Below are 23,715 nucleotides of genomic sequence, written 5' to 3'. Positions count from 1 at the left end.
TGAACTTTAGCTTCTATAATGTAGCTTTGGTTGAAATGATTAATTTTTAAATTTATATTTTCATTTTTTTTCACCCTCTCTGAAGACTTCTCATCTATACAATATTACAAAAGTGTACCTGGTTATGCACTTTGGGATCTTCAGAAGGAGACACGCATTGAACAAGAGCATGTAATGGCTTATTACAAAGCCTTTATCTACAACTCTCTTACAGTTTATGGAAATGGTTTATCTGGATTTCTAATGCATTTTTTCCAGTTGTGCTGGAATCAGAAATTGTTTATTATTATTATTATTATTATTATTAATAGAAATATAAACTCAATATAAGGTCATACATAATTAAAATGTGCAAAAAAAAAAAAAAAAAAACAGTTTAATAGTCATTTTTATTGTCCAATGTGTTTCTGTGGTGAAACCTGAAGGTTCAGTGTAACAAAATGTGTCTTGATAGTCAACATTTCATAGTATTGTGCATGAATACAAAATATAGAAAACGTGGGAGTAAACATTTCTCAGGTCTGAAGATATCATAAAGATGAACATTTTTGCAAGGAACAAAAAATCTCCTGAGTCTTTAGTATAAGCAACGTTTTCAGGCAGAATAAAATGCACAAAACTAAAATGCAGAAAGAAAAACTTACAAAAACAAACAAAACAGTATCTACAGATATGTACAGTGCAAGAACAGAAGAGCATATCTACAGTGAAATCTCTCAACTAAATATTCTTTTTATAAAAAAAGCAAAAACATTTTTTTTTTTTTTTTTTGAAAATTAATGATAAATATGTGAAGTTGGATTGACATTACATTGGATTGCGGCCTGGACATAATATATTATTAGAAACATGGATTTTGATGATCCACAAACCCTTCTTGTTGTATCATCTCATTTTGGAGGCAAAACATAATTAAAAAATGTAAAAGATTTGCTGAAGACACCAAAAGTATACTGACTTGATCATACTTGAGCTTTAGAGTTTCAAGAAGCTAATAAAGCAATCTTAGCATGTTATTGATAACGAAACCCCCCTTATGGCGGTAGCTTACATGCGCTAAAACATATTTTTGCATATTATATATAATATATAAATATATGGTATCTAACCACTCAATGGTGACCTTTATCTAAGAATTTTTCCCCATGGCAGCTCCAATGTCAGTTTTAATAAAATACATTGTTAAACAGAAATATGTTTTTGTAGATATACTGAAGAGTCAGAACATAATTGTTTTGTTTCATTGTGTCAGTATCTTGCTGAGAGGCGTGCAGAGAGGTTACGTGATTGCCCACACAAGCGAACATGTAACCGAAAATTGTGCTGTCAAGATATCAGTTTTGTGACAGGCCATGAATTATTTATTTTTCTTCAGCAGAAAAAGTGAAAGCGTTTTCTAATCCGACCATAAACGTGTAATCCACATTAATTCTAAGGTGCACAAACCTGTTTGTTTTGTTGGTGGGCCAACCTGCAAATAATGTTTCAGGTCACACTTTATATTATGTGTCTTTTATGTGCCATGTATTTTACCATGTATTTACATAAATAATAATAAATGTGCAATGTATACTTATTGTGTTCATGTTCATTGTGAAAACACTTGTGCTGCTATTGAGGTGGGTAAGGTTAGGACAGATTTAGTGGTATGGGTAGATTTAAGGGTGGGTTAAGGTGTACTGTAACCCACCCTTAAATCTACCCATACCAACATGGTATCTGCTGCAATTCACAAATCTCATTCACATTTGCACATATTCAAATATGGCACAAATGTGAATGAGAATTTGAGAATTGCAGCAGATTATCAGCAAGTAATGACTTAAATTTCATATCATATGAAAGGCTTTTTGAATATAGCTAATGAGTCATATGTTTGGAGCTTTGCCGCCCCTGGTCACCATTTACTTTTTAATTTTTGTATGGAAAGAGCATCTTGAATAATCTGCTAAACGTCTCAGAAAGTCATTATTTGAGTTTGAAACAACACAGCGATGAGTACTGTAAATAATGGCATAATTTTCATGTTGTGCTGAACTATAAACTGTCATCACCCTTCATATTAATACTGTAAAGAAGTGGCTATTTGTGCAAAACTCTTACAAAACATAGGCACATTCAAGGCACATCATACAAACAAACATTTCCTTCTCCCTGTTAAAACGGTATAAAAGTTCATAAGATTGAACCAGCATTAGGAAGTTACAGGGGCGTGTCCATTCACCTCCGTTGACTCCCTGCGCTTGTATCCCGAATACTCGCCAATAAACGACCCGTCTTCGTTGAACTCGCAGTCCTCGTCCTCTGATGTCATAGAGCAGTCCTCACTGCTATCATCCTCTTTGTCTCTGAACAATTGTTGGCTGCTCTTCAGCGGCTTCTCATCATTGTCACTGTCAAACACCAAGAAAAATGAGTCAAATTCAGCTCAGAGTGACTAAGAAGATGATACTAGTCAAAGCTGGCAGACAGTGCGGGTAAGGCGGGGTGTAGGGGAAGGATGCAATCATTGCTTTCTGCTAATTACTAATTGCAAAGACTTCAAAGCCTAATAGCAATTCTCAAAACTAGAGATAGAGAGAGAAAATCACAGAGCACTGGTCACGCCAGCCAATGAGCAGGACTGACTTAAGAGATGCTTTGTGTGCCTGTCGACAAACAGCCTGTCAGGTTACTTTAGTCCCTAAGGAATGATGGGACAAACCAAAATTAGCTGCCAATTTGAGAGCAGGCACACTGCCAGGAAGCAGGTGTCTGTGAAGGAGATGGGGGGTCACCTCGTAAGCTCCCAATTACTATGAGATGCCACAACATCTTGGATAGCGATAAAATAAATCCAGACAGAACATTTATTAGGATAAACTGACATTTGTCCTCTTTTAATTTTAGAAATAATAGTCCTGCTGACCACGGTAGAACATTGAACAATAGGGACTGCATTGTGTCATCTTTTGCTGGTTAATTGGTGCAGATAAAAACTAAAATATTTGTATCATCTGTTGGTATACACACACACACACACACACACACACACACACTACCTATCAAAAGTTTGAATAAAATACAGAAAAAGTTAGGAAATATTATTACATTTTAAAATACATTTTCTATTTTGACATATCTTAACATGTATTTTATTCCTGTGATAGCAAAGCTGAATTTTCAGCATCATCAGCATCATACTCCAGTTTTCAGTGTCAGATGATCCTTCAGAAATCATTCTAATATGCTGATTTGCTGCTCAAGAAACATTTCTTATCATTATCAATGTTGAAAACTGTTGTGCTGCTTCATATTTTTGTGGAAACCATGACATTTGTTTGATGACATGATTTATAATTCATAAGAAAAATCTTCTGTCTTTTACAAAGTCTTTTGTAGGATTCAAAAAAAAAATCTTACTGACCCCAAACTTTTGAATGTTCGTGTATGTATATGCAGATCACTCAAGTCCCGTAAGTTGCAAGGTGCTGCGAATTTAACTTTTTGGTTCAGTACATTCCATAAATGCTCAATTGGATTGAGATCTGGGGAATTTAGGGGCCAGCGCAACATCTTGAACTCTTCATCATGTTCCTCAAACCATTCCTGAACAATGTGAACAGTGTGGCAGAGTGCATTATCTTGCTGACTTCCACCGGGAACACCATTGTCATGAAGGGGTGTACCCTTCATGTAGGTAGGTAGGTAGGTGTAGGTAGGTGACATATGTCAAATTTATGCCCACATGAATGGCTGGACTCAGGGTTCCCCAACAGAACACTGCCCAGAGCATCACAGTCCCTCCACCGGCTTGTTGTCATCCCAGAGTCCATCCTGGTGCCATTACAGACCCCAGCTATACGGTCGTCCACATGATGTAAAAGGTAAAAGAAATGAGACTCATCAGACCAGACAACCTTTTCCACTGCTCCATGGTCCAGTTCTGACATTCACGTGCCCATTGTAACTGGTTTCGACAGTGGACAGGGGTCATCATAGACACTCTAATTGGTCTGAGGCTACACAGCCCCATATGCAGCAGAGTGTGATGCACTGTGTACTGTGTACTGTGTACTGTATCCGTCCCATAACCATCATTAAAATGTTGTATGACTTGTGCCACAGTAGACTTTCTTGTGGTTTAGTCCAGACGTGATAGCCTTCATTGTATCAATGAGCCTTGGTGCCCAACACGCCTGTCGCCGGTTTGTGGTTTGTCCCTCCTTGGACCACCATTGGTAAATTTTCACCACTGCTGACTGGGAGCAACACAAAAGCCTTGCGGTTTCAGAGACACTCAGACCCAGTCGCCTTGCCATAACAATTTGGCCCTTGTCAAAGTCACTCAGATCTTTATTCCTGCCCATTTCTCCTGCAACCAACACGTTGATTACGAGAACTGATTGTTTGCTTACCATCTAATCTACCCTTTATCAGTCCACCTCTTCTATCTTCGATCTACTAAAATCTCAGTATCCTAGAATCCAGTGCACTATATCATATTTCATTGCATCAAATGAAAATCATCAATGGCGTAACATGATAAACCAGCTCTTCTATTCCCCAAAGTGTAATAAATCAGTGGCCTCCTTGTGCAAGCCAGAGTAATTTAGTTTTGAAAGCCTCTGAGGCTACCGTCATACTCCACAGCTGGTATGGGACGCACTTCCCTATCTAGTTACTTCAGTTAGCAGATGTTTGAGTGTGTCTGGTGCTCTAACTCCCCAAACAAGGGTAGCGTACAGATCAGACTCCGAGCTTCTGCTGGATTTCTTTCCTGAGGGAGGAATAAAACGGGTATCTCTGTGTCTAAGTGTAATGAGATGGAAACACATTTACAAATTCAAGCTTCTCCATGTGCAAATATACAAACCCGATTCCAAAAAGTTGGGACATTGTACAAATTGTGAATAAAAACAGAATGCAATGATGTGGAAGTTTCAAATTTCAATATTTTATTCAGAATACAACATAGATGACATATCAAATGTTTAAGCTGAGAAAATGTATCATTTTAAGGGAAAAATAAGTTGATTTTAAATTTCATGGCATCAACACATCTCAAAAACGTAGGGACAAGGCCATGTTTACCACTGTGTGGCATCCCCTCTTCTTTTTATAACAGTCTGCAAATGTCTGGGGACTGAGGAGACAAGTTGCTCAAGTTTAGGAATAGGAATGTTGTCCCATTCTTGTCTAATACAGGCTTCTAGTTGCTCAACTGTCTTAGGTCTTCTTTGTCGCATCTTCCTCTTTATGATGCGCTAACTGTTTTCTATGGGTAAAAGATCTGGACTGCAGGCTGGCCATTTCAGTACCCGGATCCTTCTTCTACGCAGCCATGATGATGTAATTGATGCAGTATGTGGTCTGGCATTGTCATGTTGGAAAATACAAGGTCTTCCCTGAAAGAGACGACGTCTGGATGGGAGCATATGTTGTTCTAGAACTTGGATATACCTTTCAGCATTGATGGTGCCTTTCCAGATGTGTAAGCTGCCCATGCCACACGCACTCATGCACCCATACATCAGAGATGCAGGCTTCTGAACTGAGCGCTGATAACAACTTGGGTTGTCCTTGTCCTCTTTAGTCCGGATGACATGGCGTCCCAGTTTTCCAAACTTCAAATTTTGATTCGTCTGACCACAGAACAGTTTTCCACTTTGCCACAGTCCATTTTAAATGAGCCTTGGCCCAGAGAAAACGCCTGCGCTTCTGGATCATGTTTAGATATGGCTTCTTTTTTGACCTATAGAGTTTTAGCCGGCAACGGCAAATGGCACGGTGGATTGTGGAAGTAAGTATTCCTGAGCCCATGTTGTGATTTCCATTACAGTAGCATTCCTGTATGTGATGCAGTGCCGTCTAAGGGCCCGAAGATCACGGGCATCCAGTATGGTTTTCCGGCCTTGACCCTTACGCACAGAGATTGTTCCAGATTCTCTGAATCTTTGGATGATATTATGCACTGTAGATGATGATAACTTCAAACTCTTTGCAATTTTTCTCTGAGAAACTCCTTTCTGATATTGCTCCACTATTTTTGGCCGCAGCATTGGGGAAATTGGTGATCCTCTGCCCATCTTGACTTCTGAGAGACACTGCCACTCTGAGAGGCTCTTTTTATACCCAATCATGTTGCCAATTGACCTAATAAGTTACAAATTGGTCCTCCAACTGTTCCTTATATGTACACTTAACTTTTCCGGCCTCTTATTGCTACCTGTCACAACTTTTTTGGAATGTGTAGCTCTCATGAAATCCAAAATGAGCCAATATTTGGCATGACATTTCAAAATGTCTCACTTTCAACATTTGATATGTTATCTATATTCTACTGTGAATAAAATATAAGTTTATGAGATTTGTAAATTATTGCATTCATTTTTTATTCACAATTTGTACAGTGTCCCAAATTTTTTGGAATCGGGTTTGTACAAGCTAACTGCACACAACCCCCTTTTCGCTCCCCTCTGGTCTGTTTTCCACACAGGTTTTTAATGTGCTGCTTGTTTGCACCTGGTTGTGACACAGTGTCATGGCTATGACTGGTTGATGTTCCAACATTAACTACACATTTTATAGGGTTTTCACAATTTCTTACCATTTCTTACCAAATTTCCATGACCTTTCCAGCCATTTCTGATTATTTATGTTCAAAAGTTTGGGGTCAGTAAGATTTTATGCAAGTCACCACTCACCAAGGCTGAATTTATTTGATCAAAAATACAGTAAAAAAGTAATATTACATTATATAGTATTAGTAAAATATTATTATTTTGTATTTTAATACAAAGTCATGAAACTCTAAATGGCGCAGGTTAATAGGTTCTTTAACTCAACCTGCTCGTAATCACATCATTATCTGTAGGGCACAGCTGATTTGTTCCTGCTGTAACAATAGCCAATGAGCTTGCATGCTCAACCTTCAAAATACTTTGGTAGCATTGCCTTAGCAGTGCAGCGTGCTTCAGAAACACTTCACCTTCCCCAGCTCCACCTGTATAGATCTGTTATGGGTAATTCATGTACGCTATATTGTACAGCAGCAGCATGTCTTACTTGCTCACAGCAGCATGTTGTGTATGTATTGGCAATAGTAAGTACCGTACTTGCTCTGCAGCAGCAGCAGCGTAGCAGATCTATTCCACCAAGACCAAACATATCAACACTGTCATACCCATTACCATTCCAAACACTCGAGAGTTGTCATGACAGAAATATATTTTAAAATGTAATTTATTCCTGTGATGCAAAGCTGATTTTTCAGCATAATTAATCCAGTCTTCAGTGTCACATGATCCTTCAGAAATCATTCTAATATGATGATTTGTTGTTCAAGAAACATTTCTTATTATTATCAATGCTGAATGTTTCTATAACCGAGGGAAACTTTTGAAGAGGTACTATAGTCTAAACACAATACGACAACTATAATTACACACCACTACACTAAAGATCTGACTTTTGAACTAAACAAAGCTGCCGTTCACTACCTGTGTGTGTAGGCTAGTGAGAGTAATGCTTTCCGTGTGGCTCCAAGTAAATGCCATGCATGTAGGGTTTGTTTGCAGGAGATAAAGGCATTAAGAAATGATGTTACAGCAGGAACTCAGTGAGATGAAGAACTTGTGTTGAGATCTATAACAGAACTAGTGTGGCTCTCTGACCTGTACTCGCCAGGGGTTTCTTCACCCATGCCGTGAGATTCCGGATCAGCAGGAGAATCCTCCTTTTCCTTCACTGCCAAGAAAAAAACGGAAAGATCATTTATTCTAAAAGTAACATTGTATTACCTTTGAGGATTTGATTGTAATTAAATTACAACATTCAAGGAGAGTGTTTTTTTCTGATATTTCTCATTTGCTTTTGAAACTTCTGGCCTTGATATAATTTCAAAAAGGACATTGTTGTTCATAAGCGACAATATTGATATCCACTTGTTTTCTTGCAAATGCGGAGTAAACATTCAATACTTCACAAATTTGTTTTTTTTTTAATTTTTCTATCTAGAAGCAAATCAAGGACACTGACTGCCTTTTAGATAAACTACTGTGTAAGCTCAGCTTGAATGTAAGATTCAAGCTGAGATTCTTTTCAGCTTGGTAAGGTATATATAACCTATAATAAAATGTAAAGTATAGCTAACAGCCACAGTGAAAGAACAAGGTGTTTAAAGCTATCTTGCAATGCCTTAGGCTCAATAGCATACACTACATTCTTATGAAACTGTATAATAATCCATTCAGGACATACTTCTTGAATACATTAAAAACCTTTTCATATTGGTTAAATTATATATATATATGGAACAAAAAGCTGAGGAAGACCACAGTAGGGGTCGATGAGGACAGGTCAGTAAAGCTAACTGATCTCAAGATATCTGTCTGACGCAGCTAGTAATAAGTCTATGGGTTTGTGTGACAGAACCAGACAAAAGCACCAAGCTAAGGTCTAGACCAAGGATCTCCCAAACGCAGTCCTGCAGGGCCACTGTCCTGCAGAGTTTAGCTCCAACTTGCCTCAACACGCCTGCCTGGAAGTTCCTAGAATGCCTAATTAGACCTTGATTGGCTGGTTCAGGTGTGTTTAATTGGGATTGGAGCTAATCTCTGCAGGACAGTGGCCCTGCAGGACTGAGTTTGGAGATCCTTGGTCTAGACGCTTTGACTACAGACTACTGTGAGCTTGGACAGAGGCGTGGGAGCTCTGTGTGACCTCTAAAGCTGTTTGTGTCTTACCTGCATACTTGCCGCCTTTGTTCTTCAGCACGAAACAGCCGATGAGGACAAGCAGAGTTAGTAAAGCCACTGCGCACATCATACCCACAAACCACTCCTGAGTTCCCCCCGCTTGTTTACTAGACACTGCAAGGACAAAGGAAAGTTTGTTTTTGGGAAAATGTCATTCATGAGCACATGAACATGATTATGATCACACTGATGCCAATTGGAAAACATTGACAAATACTGTCTTGTTGGGTTAGAAGATAAAAAAAACAATGATATCCTCTAATGGCATTTTTAAATACGGTTCCTGTGGCAACTTCTGATGTGGGTTGTCAAATGAGAACAATCCGAACTCTAAGAAGAGCATTTGTGGATAGTTCACATTTTTAATTGCATGTTTGTTTTTGTGTGTGACTTTGTGTGTGTGTCTGTGGCAAAAATAGTTCAGTTAATTTTGAAATGTTTAATGAATTTTTGGAAAATTGTTGGAAAATTTCCAACCTACTTGCTGACTAAAAGGGATAGTTTACCCAAAAATGAAAATTGCGAATACAAAAATAAAGACTAATTGTTAATAAAGGCCTTCTGAAGCGAAGCGATGGGTTTTTGTAAGAAAAATATCCATATTTAATACTTTATAAACTATAATAACTAGCTTCCGGTAGATGGCCATACACAAGTCGATTTACGGCGAAAGAGTAACATCTAACCTGATGCATGATGTGTTGATGAACACGGAAGCGCAGAGGATAGAGCAAAACAAATCACCGGTCACTAATTAGAAGTCTAAAATGAAATATTTCTTTAACAGAAATGTCAGAGGATTTCAATATAAGAGAAGAGGAAACTGTGTTTGTTGTCCAGCCCTATTTGTTTGAATGGCGAGAGGCGTCTAAGCTTACGCTACTCCTACATCCTACGTCATACGTTGCATCAGAGGTTACACTTTAGGCGTAATTCGACTTGTGTAATTCTGTTTGCCGGAAGCTAGTTATTATAGTTTATAAAGTTTTAAATATGGATATTTTTCTTAGAAAAACCCATCACTATGCTTCAGAAGGCCTTTATTAAAGAGTTAGTTCACCCAAAAATGAAAATACTGTCATTAATTACTCACCCTCATGCCGTTCCACACCCGTAAGACCTTCGTTCATCTTCAGAACACAAATTAAGATATTTTTGATGAAATCCAATGGCTCTGTGAGGCCTCCATAGCCAGCAATGACATTTCCTCTCTCAAGATCCATTAATGTACTAAAAACATATTTAAATCAGTTCATGTGAGTACAGTGGTTCAATATTAATATTATAAAGCGACAAGAATATTTTTGTTGCGCCAAAAAAACAAAATAACGACTTAACGCTCCGAAGCTTCCTGAAGCAGTGTTTTGAAATTGGCCATCACTATACAAGTTGTTATTTTGTTTTTTTGGCACACCAAAAATATTCTTGTCGCTTTATAATATTAATATTGAACCACTGTACTCACATGAACTGATTTAAATATGTTTTTAGTACATTAATGGAGCTTGAGAGAGGAAATGTCATTGCTCCCTATGGAGGCCTCACGGAGCCATCGGATTTTATCAAAAATATCTTAATTTGTGTTCCGAAGATTAATGAAAGTCTTACGGGTGTGGAACGGCATGAGGGTGAGTAATTAATGACATTATTTTCATTTTGGGTGAACTAATCCTTTAACCCCGTAGAGCTGTATGGATTATAAATATGATGATGGACGCCCCATTCACTACCATTATAAAGCTTAGAAGAGCCAGGATATTTTTAATATAACCCTGATTGTGTTTGCCTGATATTCATATACACCTAATATGGCTTGAGGGTGAGTAAATCATGGGATAATTTGCATTTTTGGGTGAACTATTCCTTTAAAAGGGCTGTTTTTATTTTGCTGCTGTCTCACAGCCTGTGGGTTTGCTGCAAAATGAAATGATCCTGTTGCAAATAAATTTTAATAATTTCATTCTTATACTCTGATTTGTCTGAAGGATACTCAGAGCAGTAGGTACATCTAGCAGTCATACATATCTCTGTGGCATTATCATTAGCTCCTCTGGTGTTGCGAATAACATTATCTACACTCTCCCATCAGTATTACCTGAAGTTTCTGCAAATACAGAGTAGGCATCATTGACGAGTAAAGGTTGGCTGTCATGTGTCCAAATGTATTTATCTGTCTGACATAAGAAAGTTGTGGATGTAGAGAACAAGCTGTTTTACAGCCCAGTTTCAATAAAAGGTTGTTTATTCTGGGAATGGAACTTTCGGAAGTTTTGAAAGCCACAGTTTGTTCATAATAAAATGAATTATTTTATCCCAAAAGATGAAGAAAATGAATTCCTCATGATAAGACCTCATCAGGAGATCTCAACTCTGGCCCTCCAGGTCAACTTTCCTGTAGAACCTTTGATCAAACTCACCTGCCTGTAACGTTCTAGTAATCCTGAAGACATTGATCAGCTTTTTCAGGTGTGTATTATTAGGTTTGGAGCAATGCAGAAAAGTGGATCTTGAGGTTATGATGTTGTTTAATTAATGTTTATTGCAGTATTTTAGTGTCACTTGTGTTACCATGATGGTGTTTTGTGATTGTGTGCATAACACTGTGACTTCTTGTCAGTAATGCTCTGTTTAGTTCCTGTCTCTATGAAGCCCCTCCTTCCAAAAAGCGCAATGTGCTCTGATTGGACGGCTGTACCAGTGTGTTGCGATTGGTCAACTGCTTTGAGCGTGTTTGGGAAATGCCACACCCCTTATCATAACCGCGTTAGATCCGGGCAGGAAAAAAACAGTATCTCTTGAATATGGGCGACAACACGCTACTAACGCAACTTAACCAGACCTCTCCCCTTTTTTTGCGTATGTCTTGGGCAGGAATTATTTCAGTGAGGAATATTGTGACGTGTTTGTTCCCAGAAGAACTCAAGACTACAATGGAGACATTTCAGGGAGTTCAGAAACATTGCGTACTAAAATAGAGAATAACTACTTTTGAGTGACTTTGTACTTTGTAACTTTACAGACCTCTTTGCTCAAACAGCAATATTACACTACAGAAAGTTGAAAATGTAAAAAAAAAGGCATAATAGCTCCTCTTTAACATTTCATCAGTTAATGAAATATAAAATTATTTTACTGTAAACCTATAATAATGAAGTATAGTATTTTAAAACATTGCTTGTTCAAAGGAATGGGAGAACTTTCTTTGAATGTCCTCAGAGCTAATGCACCCACAGAAAGACTATCACATACTATACTATGTCAGTGATACCTCTAATGCTGTTCTCCAAGCTAAATTTTCTAACTTCTCACCTTTCCTAGTCTTGAAAACCTCTTCAAAAATGCTAGGGACATCAACCCTGCGTGAAGCCTGCAGCCGGACTGTGTACACAGTTCCTGGACTGAGCCCTTCAATGACGTGGAAACCTTTAGATGTATTTAAAGCCTCTGAAAGCTGCCAGATACCATCACCTGAAGGAACAACCGCATTACCAGATAGCGTTAGGCCACAACCCAGCATAAAGAGGTGATATCTATGATAGTGAAAAGCCACATTTTGAAAGGTTAGAAAAGTTGACAGAGTAAGATTGATACTAGGGCTGCAAATAAAAATCTGTAAAGAAAATAGTCAAGAATGAATTTCATTATTGGTTAGTCTGGATTTTTGGGCTGTTCGGCATCATCGAGAGGTTTTTCACCAGGATGTTACTCACATTTTATATTATATTTTTAATACGCTGATTTATTTATAAGTAAGCAAGTAATTAAATGTCGCTGTCATCATTAAACTTTAAAAACTTGATATATGCACAAGCATGTATGTCAATCAAACGGTGCACATCACTGCTGTACATCAAATTCACTTTTTAAACAGACTTTTCTGCCAGGACATTATCTGTTTTTCTAGAGATTTTTTTTATTATTATTATTTTTATTACAGTATACAGCACACAGCTCTTTTAACCATAATGAATTATTAAAAAAATATATTACAGGGTTAGTTCTCCCAAAAAATGAAAATTCTGTCATTAATTACTCACTGTCATGTCGTTTCACACCCGTAAGACCTTCATTTTTGATGAAATATGATGGCTCAGTGAAGCCTCCATTGACAGAAAGATCATTGACACTTTTAATGCACAGAAAGGTAACGTTACTAAAGACATATTTAAAACAGATCATGTGACTACAGTGGTTCAACCTTAATGTTATGAAGCGACAAGAATATTTTTTGTGCGTCAAAAAAAAAACAAATAAGGACTTTATTCAACAATATCTAGTGATGGGCGATTTCAAAACACTGCTTCATGAAGCTTCAAAGCTTTACGAATCTTTTGTTTCGAATCAGTGGTTCAGAGCATTTATCAAACTGCCAAAGTCATGTGAACCATTAAAAATTTTGATACGTTTCGAAACACTTATGACGTAACGAAGCCCCGTTTACTGAAATCACGTGACTTTGGCAGTTTGATTCATGCTCTGAACCACTGATTCGAAACAAAAGATTCGTAAAGCTTTGAAGCTTCATGAAGCAGTGTTTTGAAATCACCCATCACTACTTTTTGTTCGCCAAAAATAATGACTTTATTCAACAATATCTATTCTCGTCGCTTCATAACATTAAGGTTGAACCACTGTAGTCACATGATCTGTTTTAAATATGTCTTTAGTAGCTTGCATTGAAAGTGTTAATGATCTTGCTGTCAAAGGAGGCCTCACTGAGCCATCGGATTTCATCAAAAATATCTTAATTTGTGTTCTGAAGATGAACGGAGGTCTTACAGGTTTGGAACGACATGAGGGTGAGTAATTAATGACAGAAATTTCATTTTTGGGTGAACTAATAAAATACTTTAAAAAAATACTGAAAAATAATTTAATTCCTTTAATATTACTTCTACTTTGTTTATTCACTTTAAACTGCTGCTTTCAAACTGAGAGCTTTTGTTGTTTTTGTCTGTACTTTAAATTGTAACACTTCTATTTACGTTTGCACATTATAAAAAAATATCGTACATGAAATATTGTACATTATACAGACTTTGTACTCTGATCTGTATCAATCAAAATGTTGAATACTTAACCTAAGAAATAACCAACAGATTAATTGATCATCAAAATAGTTCTTAGTTGCAGCCCTAGATGATGCTTTCCAAAATGCACTACAAATAAGTCAATTTACACAAAGTTCAATGTTGTAAACAATGAATCCTGACAAAGCAGATTGTGGAGTGACATTCTTACGGTGATTCATTATTGTAACATAGAGCTGTAAATCAGACCGCTCTCCACTGGTTCTCCAGCTGATTCTTGCAGAGGTGTCACTTACAAAGGTGGATATGTTGTGAACAACTGAGAGAAATATACAGAGAAGAAGATAGAGAACAAAAGACAGGAAAAACTCTCAAAAGTTTAGTTTCAGCAAAAGAAACCCAGTACACCCATTACCATATTGTGTTAAAGGAATTATACAGAAATGCTTCATCTAAATGAAACATTGTTAAAGTCATCATGAAACAGCTCTTATTTGAGGGACTGGTATTATATTATATTATCTGAATATATTATTTAAATACATTATAATACAAACATCTTCTTTGCAATAACATGCACTGACGAATAATTCTCAAAAAGACCAAGAACATGTAGTAAATAGTGTCCATTTTGATTTCATGTTGACTTTAAATGCAAATTTCACTCAAGTATGGAAATATGAAGTTATGAAAATGATGGTTAACTGTATATATAGATGAATGGATGAATACCTAAGGTAGGAAAGGTGGCATTTACAGAAGGAGTGTCTGTATTAGGTGAGGTGAAAGAGAAAGGTTGCTCTGCAAGAGAGAGAGAGAGAGTTCAGACCACATATATTTCCCAGTAGAATGGACTGCAGCAGTCAAAACTTAAAATTTTAAAACCTATTTAATGTGCTTGTCCAGACTTCATACAAAAAAAAAAAAAAAAAGCTTATCAGTCTGCATGCCATTAAATCATTATTTATAGCTTCAAATCAACATGAACAGGAACTATATAAATAATTAGTATTGTTTATATCAGTGGTGCTGAACAGGTGTGTATATAGGAACACAGAATGGCCCATGGGTCTGAAAGGGTCATGAACAGCAGGGGGAAAAAACAATGTCAAATGCAAATAATAATAGAATCGTGCATAGTCAAGATAGCAAAATAAATGGGCCTATCAAGGTAAAAGTCCTTTTTTGTGTGCTTTTGGACTACGAGTATACAGCTGGTTTTTACAAAATGAACTCTGTTGAATGATGTGTTCCTGTCAGCAGCCAGACTGGTTTTGTCAACATTGATAAAGACATCATGTTTTTGCTGTCTTTAGCAGGGGTTCAGGGACAGTACCACCGCCTCACAGAGCAGCTCTTAAAAGACAAAGCAAACTTGAATCAGCTGTCACTAGGTGCATTTTTGATGGAATAGTATGCTCAATTGTGCAGAATTAACTCCTACATTAAATATGGAGTTATTCAGGGACTTTTGATACAACAGTAATACTAATACAACAACAAAAACTGATTATTTATTTATAACTAACTTTTATGTGGCTAAAATTAGTACTGTTACTACTATGACTAATGTTAAGAGTAACGTTTTCCCATGCCGGTATGAGTTAATATAACTAATAACATTTATTAGTTAATTTAGACATAATTAATATAGGGGTTAAAGGGATAGTTCACCCAAAAATGAAAATTCTTCCATGATTTACTCACCCTCAAGCCATGTACATGACTATCTTCTTTCAGACGAACACAATCCGAGATGTATTTAAAAATATCCTTAGTCCTCCTAGGTTTATAATGGTTGTGAATGGTAGGCCAAATTGTGACATAAAAAAATGAATCCATACGACTCCAGAGGGTTAATAAAGCCCTTTTGAGATGAAGGGATGAGTTTGTGTAAGAAAAATATTCATATTTAAAATTCAAATAACGAGCTTCCGGCGGACGACCGTACGCATACTGTGCACGTCAGTTTGGGCGAAAGAGCAACCTTTGACCTGACGCAATGACATATGCAGAGGATAGAGCAAAACAAAACACTGGTCTCAAATTAGAAGTTTAAAATGAGAAATCTTAAAGAGAAATGTATATAAGAGAAGAGGAGCTTAAGTTTGTTGCCCAGCCGTATTTGTTTGAACTGCGAGAAGCGTCTAACCTTACGATACTCCTGCATCCTGCGTCATTCATCACGTCAGAGGATTACTCGTTTGGCGCAAGTCAACATGCACCTTCTGTGTGCGGTCTTTCGCTGGAAGTTAGTTGTTTGAATATATAAAGTTTTCAATATGGATATTTTTCTTACAAAAACGCAACCCTCGGGAGTCGTATGGATTCATTTTTTTATGGATGGATGTATTTTTTCTGTCTTCAGAATTTGGCCTACCATTCACAACCATTATAAACCTTGGACTAAGGATATTTTTAAATATATCTCGTATATAAATTAGGGTTGTTCCGATTCCGATACTAGTATCGGAAATACCACCGATACCACAAAAATTTCTGGCATCGGTATCGGCGAGTATTTAAACTCACGTACCGATCCGATACCATTTTCTTAAACAATACCTAGTTGTGCCCGCTATCTTTGCTTAACGCAGCAAATCGGAAATCAATTCTTCTTCGCGGCTCAGAATGCAAACACAGGAAGTTGTGCTGTGTTGCCACAAGCAACCACTGTTTAGAGCAGCGGAGAAGTGAAAACGCGCTAGCAGTATGTCTGTTGTTTGGCAGTATTTCAGACCAGTAAAACGGCGACATGTCTCATATGCAATGCTGCAATTTCGAGTGGCACAAGTATTGGCAACTTTAACACAAATAACTTAATAAAGCATTTGAAGACGCGTCACCCCGCGCAACACGATGGTTACATAAAGGCTAATGCTGCGTTCACACCAGACGCGAATGAAGCGATAAGCGCGAGTGATTTACATGTTAAGTCAATGCAAAGACGCGAATTGACTCCCTGCGGCGCGATTCGCGTGAATGACGCGGTGCGAATTGAGCGATTCGGGCGTTTGACGCGCTTAAGATGGAGAAGGATGAGGCGTGCCAGCTTCATTCAAACAAAGAGAAAAGTTTTCAAAAGACAAATAAAGATAACCGACAAAATTGTTTATTGTTCTGGATGACCAGCTGCTGTCAGTCGTCGAAAACGTGAGATTTTTTATTTAACAAAATTGTTTCTGGACTTCAAGTTTTAAAGAGATTATTTTCTTATATAATTATATTCCTAGATTTATTTGTTGCACTGTTTTTATAGTTATATTGTAAAACTAATATACCTTTTTCAGTTTACAGTGTTAGATTTGTGGCTGCATTTGAAGTTCTTTTTCACTTAAAATAAATAAATAATATAACTGACAAATGTATGTCAGATAATAAACATACTCTAGTTCACTGTATGTTTTTGTTCTTGTTTTATTAAGGGATAAGTCTGAAGCACACCATAAATAATTCTATCAATTCATACAGGGCTATATATATATATACAGATACACACCCAGGTATCGGATCGGTACTCGGTATCGGCCGATACCCTGAGCTCAGGTATCGGAATCGGTATCGGGAATGGAAAAGGGGTATCGGAACATCTCTAATATAAATCATGGAATAATTTTCATTTTGGGGTGAGCTATCCCTTTAAATATACTAAGTTTTCAAGTTACAAGAACAGCTACAAATCTTCTGGTACATACTCAACTCAGATGATGTCACTTCAGATGTTGACAGTTCATCTTAAAAAGACAGTACAGATAAAAAACAAAACAAATTAAATATATATACTGTATGTATATTATATATATATATATATATATATATATATATATATATATATATATATATATATATATATATATATATACACACACACACACACACATATTTATATATATATATATATATATATATATTACACACATATTTATATATATATATATATATATATATTAGGGGTGTAACGGTACACAAAAATTGCGGTTCGGTACGTACCTTGGTATTGAAGTCACGGTTCGGTACGGATTCGGTAAAAACTAAACATAAAATTGCTTCTTTCTTTTTTATTGAACTGTGGTTTACTGGACAAATTGTGTCTCTGTCGTCTATAATTACAGTTTTCTTAAGGATAAAAAAAATATTAAATTAAGTTGCTATTAAGTTGCTATTTATTTTGAATCAAGACTTTTGTATGCAAACATGAAAACTGCATATAAGGCAGTTTTTGCATTAAGTTCTTAATCTGTTTCTACTCCAGTTCGATGTTAAAATACATTCATTTACACAGTGGCCGTCATAACTTGTTTTCATGATTTATTTAAACACACATTAAACATACATAAATAATCAAGACAGGTTAAGTAAAATATAATGAATATATAGGCTAATATAGTGCATATATGTAGCAAAAGAGTTCATTTCTCTAGCAAACTAATAAAGCTGTGGACACTGAATGGCATTTCTGAGGTAAATGCTATGGGACATTGTTTGCAAGCTGTTTCATTTATGTCTTTGTGTGGCTGAAACACTGATTGAGCGATTACACATGAGATACGTTTCATTAAGTTGTACTGGGTCTTTCAACATACCTTCAGTGTTCATTTAAGTTTATTCTGTAACTGGTATTAAAGAGGAAGAGATTATCGCGTTCATTCACGCCACCACTCGATCTGATGCACCTATACAGTGATCTGTCACGCGCACATCAAAGAGCGATCTGTCGCGCCACATCAGCGACAAAGCGGCATTTATTGTTTGAATTTTGTGATAAAATGGACAGAATTTGAGGGACTTTGTTTCTTATCAAAAGTAACAAAACACAGAGCTTATTTGTGATTATTGGTGGTTAAAAGTGGTTAATGGGCTATACAACTCTGTATTCGTCGGTACCAAACCGTTACACCCCTAATAAATATTATACTATATATATATATATATATATATATATATATATATATATATATATATATATATATAGTATTATTATTATTATTATAAGTAATTAACTAAAATAAATGATTATTTTCTAGATATTTAAACTGCTTCGACTATCTGACAGACAATCAAACTTCATAAAACTGACATTATCTCACTGAGTTGTTTCAAAATCACTTCAAGTTTTATGTCCTAAAGCTGACATGTTTTACTGATAATATTTATCTACATTTAAAGGTCTCCGAAATGCAGTCATGGCAGGACATTGTAAAAGTTACATTGTCAAAAATAGCAATTACTAACTAACTAAGTTGCAAAATGCTACAAACTACAGTATGTGATACATACAGCTCTCTGTCGAAGTCTCAGCTGAGACTGTGGAAACTTCAGGAAATGAATGTTCGGGTATAGTAACTAGTTCATGAGAAACAAAAGTTGGTTGATAAGAATCAAGAGATCAGCTTAAACAAACTTGGGCAGGGACAATACATCGATTCTCGATTCGCGATACAATGATTCTGAATCGGTTCTGAAATTTTCTCTCTCGAATCAATTCTGAGCTTACTTTTTAACAGCAGATGGCACTCTAGGATTTTTTCTTTTTTACTGCACACTCAAGTGCTCACAAAGAAGAGTGCTGGACAGCGCTCATACATTCGGCTGAGTCATGTAAGTGGTTAAATATACCAGCACCTCGGCTATATGCAAACACCACTGTAATTTGCTTCAACCTTTTTGAACTTTACGAATTATTATTTTAGGTTTAAGTGGTGTGTGTAAAGGAACTGGAAGCAAACAGAGTAAGGCCGCATTTACACAGCATGGTTCAAGTGACCCTATTCTGATTTTTTCCTCCCATGTGGCACAGATCAGATATGACCCACAAATGTGTAAGCAAGACAAAAAAAAGCACATGGATTACAATATTCTCAGATCGGTTTAAATGAGACCAAAAGCATGTAGTGCCATCTGCTACTAAAAACTAAGCTCAGAATCGATTCGAGAGAGAATCGCGATATATCGGAAAATATCAGAATCGATCCAGATTCTTTTTTATCGAGAATCGGTGTATTGTCCCAGCTCTAAAACAAACCCATAGAGTATGTCCATAAGCTGACATGTTTTACTGATAACTTTAAAATTTGTGTATTTATCTACATTTAAAGGTGCTAAAGAGGATGTTTTATACATTTTTGCAATATTACTTGAAACTGTCTTTACTAACTGATAAAAGACTATTTATTAGGTGCACTTAAAGGAATAATATTAATATACATCATCTGTGCACGAGGTAGGGCCTTAAAAACATCAGCCAATTGTTTACGCGATCATCGCGTAAACGATTGGCCCTCTGGCTTGTCAATCACTGCCGTGACGTTCCTTGTGAGAGACGAGCGCGGCTGCGCGCTCCAGTAACTTTCCACACTCCACAGGCGCCGCATGCAATGTTTTTGTCAGGAGACAGGAGTAACAACTGCAGATTATGAGTTACCTGCGGTGACTCCGACATAATGAATCCAAAAAACACGACACAGCGAATGCCGGTGGTAAACACTCGTGTTCCAATACTCGTGCACGAGTTTTTGGAGGCGTTCCCTCGAAATTCTTACACATGCGCTCAATTCAAAAACTCAGTAACAGTCTTTGGTTTCTCAGTCGACGAAAAGATCCTCTTTAGTACCTTTAAAGGTCTCTGAAAATGCAGATGTCTTGGCAGAACACTGTAAAAGTCAAAAATAACAATTACTAACTAACTACTAAGTTGCAAAATGCTACAAACTATGTGATACATACAGCTCTCTGTCGAAGTCTCAGCTGAGACTGTAGAAACTTCAGGAAGTGAATGTTCGGGTATAGTAACTAGTTCATGAGAAACAAAAGTTGGTTGATGAGAATCAGTTCAAGATCAGCTTAAACAAACCCATGTAGTATGTTGTCCATAAGCTGACATGTTTTACTGATAACTTTAAAATGTTGGTATTTATCTGCGTTTAAAGGTCTCCGAAAAAGCAGATGTCATGGCAGGACACAGCAAAAATTACACTGTCAAACATAACAATTACTAACTAACTACTAAGATGGAAAATGCTACAAACTACAGTATATGATACATACAGCTCTCTGTCGAAGTCTCAGCTGAGACTGTGGAAACTTCAGGAAGTGAATGTTCGGGTATAGTAACTAGTTCATGAGAAACAAAAGTTGGTTGATGAGAATCAGTTCAAGATCAGCTTAAACAAACCCATGTAGTATGTTGTCCATAAGCTGACATGTTTTACTGACAACTTTAAAATGTTTGTATCTATCTGCATTTAAAGGTCTCTGAAAATGCAGATGTCTTGGCAGAACACTGTAAAAGTCAAAAATAGCAATTACTAACTAACTACTAAGTTGCAAAATGCTACAAACTATGTGATTACATACAGCTCTCTGTCGAAGTCTCAGCTGAGACTGTAGAAACTTCAGGAAGTGAATGTTCGGGCATAGTAACTAGTTCAAACAAAAGTTGGTTGATTAGAAGACAAATCAGTTTAAACAAACCCATGGAGTATGAGAACAATAAGAAACATGCAATTCATAACAAAACTGTGGCCTACAGTGAAAAGCAATGATGATAATGCAAAATCAGTTACCCAGTAAGTAAAAACCCATCTAGAGGCAACTATTTTTACTAAGGCACCTCATTGATCGGTCAATGCATTGGTCACTAGGATGTAGACATTATTCCACCCTATCGTTCATTACAGCACGTAAGCAATAATCTAATCATTCTCCTTTATGCAACAAGATCTTGCCAACAGCAGCTTCTGTAGTTCCATAACTGCTGCTTAATCACTTTCGAACACCTTGCGGCTGTGCTAATTAGAACACAACTAACTTTTCTTGTATCAGATGTTTGCATCTCAGCATGGGCACCTCAATTCAGATTCTGACAACAGATCCATTATAGCTCCTGGGACTCTGCTTATAGTTGCTTCCAGGCACACTTACATGCTTCAGGGATGGTGCTTCCTTCCTCACTGATGGCTGACCCGCAGCCCACCTGCGTACACGCTCTCAGGTAGAACTCGTACGAGTTCTCTTCCCGTAGATCATGCAAGACCCACTGTGTCGTATCTGGTGCAGTGATGTTCACAGAGTTCAGCTCACCCAGAGTATCATTAACTAGAAGAAAAATGAAAAAATGAAATTTAAAATATTCAAAAAGTTTGGAGCCAGTAACATTTTTAATTCATCAAGGATGCACTAAATTGATCGAAATTACAGTGAAGACATTTTTAATGTGACAAAACATTTCTATTCTAAATAAATGCATAAATCTCACAATCTATGCAACCTTATTTATTCCCATCCTGACCTTGTCCAGCTCAGTACTGTTTGCCATGAGAATTTGCTTTACCCCTCCTCCTCCCCAGCACCACCTGTCTAGATCTGCTATAGGGTTCTGTAATTCTGGGCATGTTTTAGCAGTATGCCTTTGTCATGCCAGCAGCAGCATCAGTGTAGTAGATCTAGTCCACCAAGACAAATCCCTAATATTATTTATTACTATTATATTACTGTTTTTTTTTAAATGCAGCCTTGGTGAACTTCTTTTAAAATCATATAAATACTCTGACCCCAAACTTATATAAAGTATATATCTAGTACAGTTAAGCAACATGGTTTATATACAATTCACTGAGACAGATAAATCTGCGAATGTCATACCTGTCTGGTATTGCAGCAAGTATCCCGTGAGAAAGCCGTTAGTTTTGTGCGGAGGAGCCCACACCAATGTGATTGAGTTTTTCTGGAAGTTTGTGGCTCTCAGGATGGGAGGTTTCTCAGGAACTGTGGGAAGATGTCAGGCGCTACTGGTCAGTATGTACCTTAAACTTGGAAACTCATTAAAAACTTGCACCACTTTTGTGAACGTCATTTCAGTGCAAAAACCAGTATCTTTATTCTGCAATTTAGTTCAGCTAATGAAATAACATTGTATCGTGATTTCATTTAAGTCACTGGGTGCTTCTCAATACTCAAATTTGATTCCTTGCTCCTCCGTCATCCAGCCTGTGACCCGGAAACCGATCAAAGAAAGGAGGTGAGGAACGAGGAACGAGGAGTGAGGAAGCTTCCAGAGGAGCTATGAGCGAGGATGCACAGGTCTATCCTATGCGGAAGCCTTTCTTGTCGGAAAAACCAGACGCATGTATAAATCCTCTTCCCCCTTCACATCTGTCACAATTATTTAATTTATGCTTTTACCTTTTTAGTTTAAATACCATATATCTCACATATTTCAACAATATTTGCATCTTGCTTTAGTATTATTATGAATTTCTCAAATAACTAAACTTCAAGGGCAGATCTTTTGAGCATAACTGATGACACTTTGAAGTGACGCTCGAGTGATCAAGAATATTCCAATACACAAATAAGCTTTCCTTCGATTCCTCCGTCCTCATTTTCTTTCCTTGCCAGCCTTCCCTCGCATTCAAAGGGGGTGAGCTGGGACGTGAGGAAAGGAAATGAGGATGCACAAATTAGAAATGAGAAGCACCCACTGTCATTCTTTTCACGCCTCCTTTCTATGTAAATTAGTAATATTATGTTCAGCAGTACATTTTGGGCGTGTGTGAACAACAACGTGTGCAAAATTCGACCGAATCTACACAAGAACTTAGCAAATGCTCAGACTACTGAATATTAAAACGTTTCTACTGTCAAAGTGTTCTTGCCTCCCTGTGGAGTTGTGAAAGAGATGGGACTGCTGCTGGGCCCATTCCCTCTCCGGTTAAAGACGTTGACAGTCAGGCTATATTCAGAGAATGGCTTCAGTCCCAGCACCATGGTGTGACTCCTGTTTCCAGGGATGGTGAGAGACTGTCTCTCTGAGGGAATTCTCTTAGAGGTCAACAGACTTTGAGTTTGCCACCAGTGCACCTGAGAGCAAAAGACGGAAGGAAGAGGAAGAGGGTGTTGAGATATATACGTATACACAGTCAAACCAACAATTATTCAGACACTAGATA

At 37.1% G+C, this 23,715-nt stretch overlaps 1 protein-coding gene across 16 annotated transcripts in view; it reads right to left on the bottom strand.

Moving 5' to 3' along the window:
* Window positions 1–370: 370 nt before the first annotated feature.
* The window catches only part of chl1a (cell adhesion molecule L1-like a), an 88,580-nt gene continuing 65,235 nt past the window's right edge, over window positions 371–23,715 (bottom strand). For 4 of the 16 annotated variants that reach the window (XM_048178092.1, XM_048178093.1, XM_048178091.1 and 1 more), the window contains exons 21-34: window positions 23,422–23,626; window positions 22,409–22,531; window positions 21,689–21,862; window positions 21,122–21,187; window positions 20,813–20,878; window positions 20,492–20,557; window positions 19,046–19,111; window positions 17,464–17,502; window positions 14,501–14,569; window positions 13,980–14,087; window positions 12,048–12,206; window positions 8,727–8,852; window positions 7,656–7,728; window positions 371–2,393 (exon numbers count right to left, since the gene is read on the bottom strand). In XM_048178092.1, the coding sequence (XP_048034049.1) occupies window positions 2,195–2,393; window positions 7,656–7,728; window positions 8,727–8,852; window positions 12,048–12,206; window positions 13,980–14,087; window positions 14,501–14,569; window positions 17,464–17,502; window positions 19,046–19,111; window positions 20,492–20,557; window positions 20,813–20,878; window positions 21,122–21,187; window positions 21,689–21,862; window positions 22,409–22,531; window positions 23,422–23,626 (1,539 nt within the window). In that variant the 3' untranslated portion in view covers window positions 371–2,194. Of the gene's footprint in view, window positions 2,394–7,655; window positions 7,729–8,726; window positions 8,853–12,047; window positions 12,207–13,979; window positions 14,088–14,500; window positions 14,570–17,463; window positions 17,503–19,045; window positions 19,112–20,491; window positions 20,558–20,812; window positions 20,879–21,121; window positions 21,188–21,688; window positions 21,863–22,408; window positions 22,532–23,421; window positions 23,627–23,715 lie in introns of those variants that run through there. The other 12 variants (XM_048178097.1, XM_048178096.1, XM_048178095.1 and 9 more) reach the window with 12 other exon arrangements.

The sequence above is a fragment of the Megalobrama amblycephala genome, linkage group LG24, assembly GCF_018812025.1.
Source record: "Megalobrama amblycephala isolate DHTTF-2021 linkage group LG24, ASM1881202v1, whole genome shotgun sequence".
NCBI classification, from domain to species: Eukaryota; Metazoa; Chordata; class Actinopteri; order Cypriniformes; family Xenocyprididae; genus Megalobrama; species Megalobrama amblycephala.
This window is presented reverse-complemented; position numbering and strand designations above follow the sequence as displayed.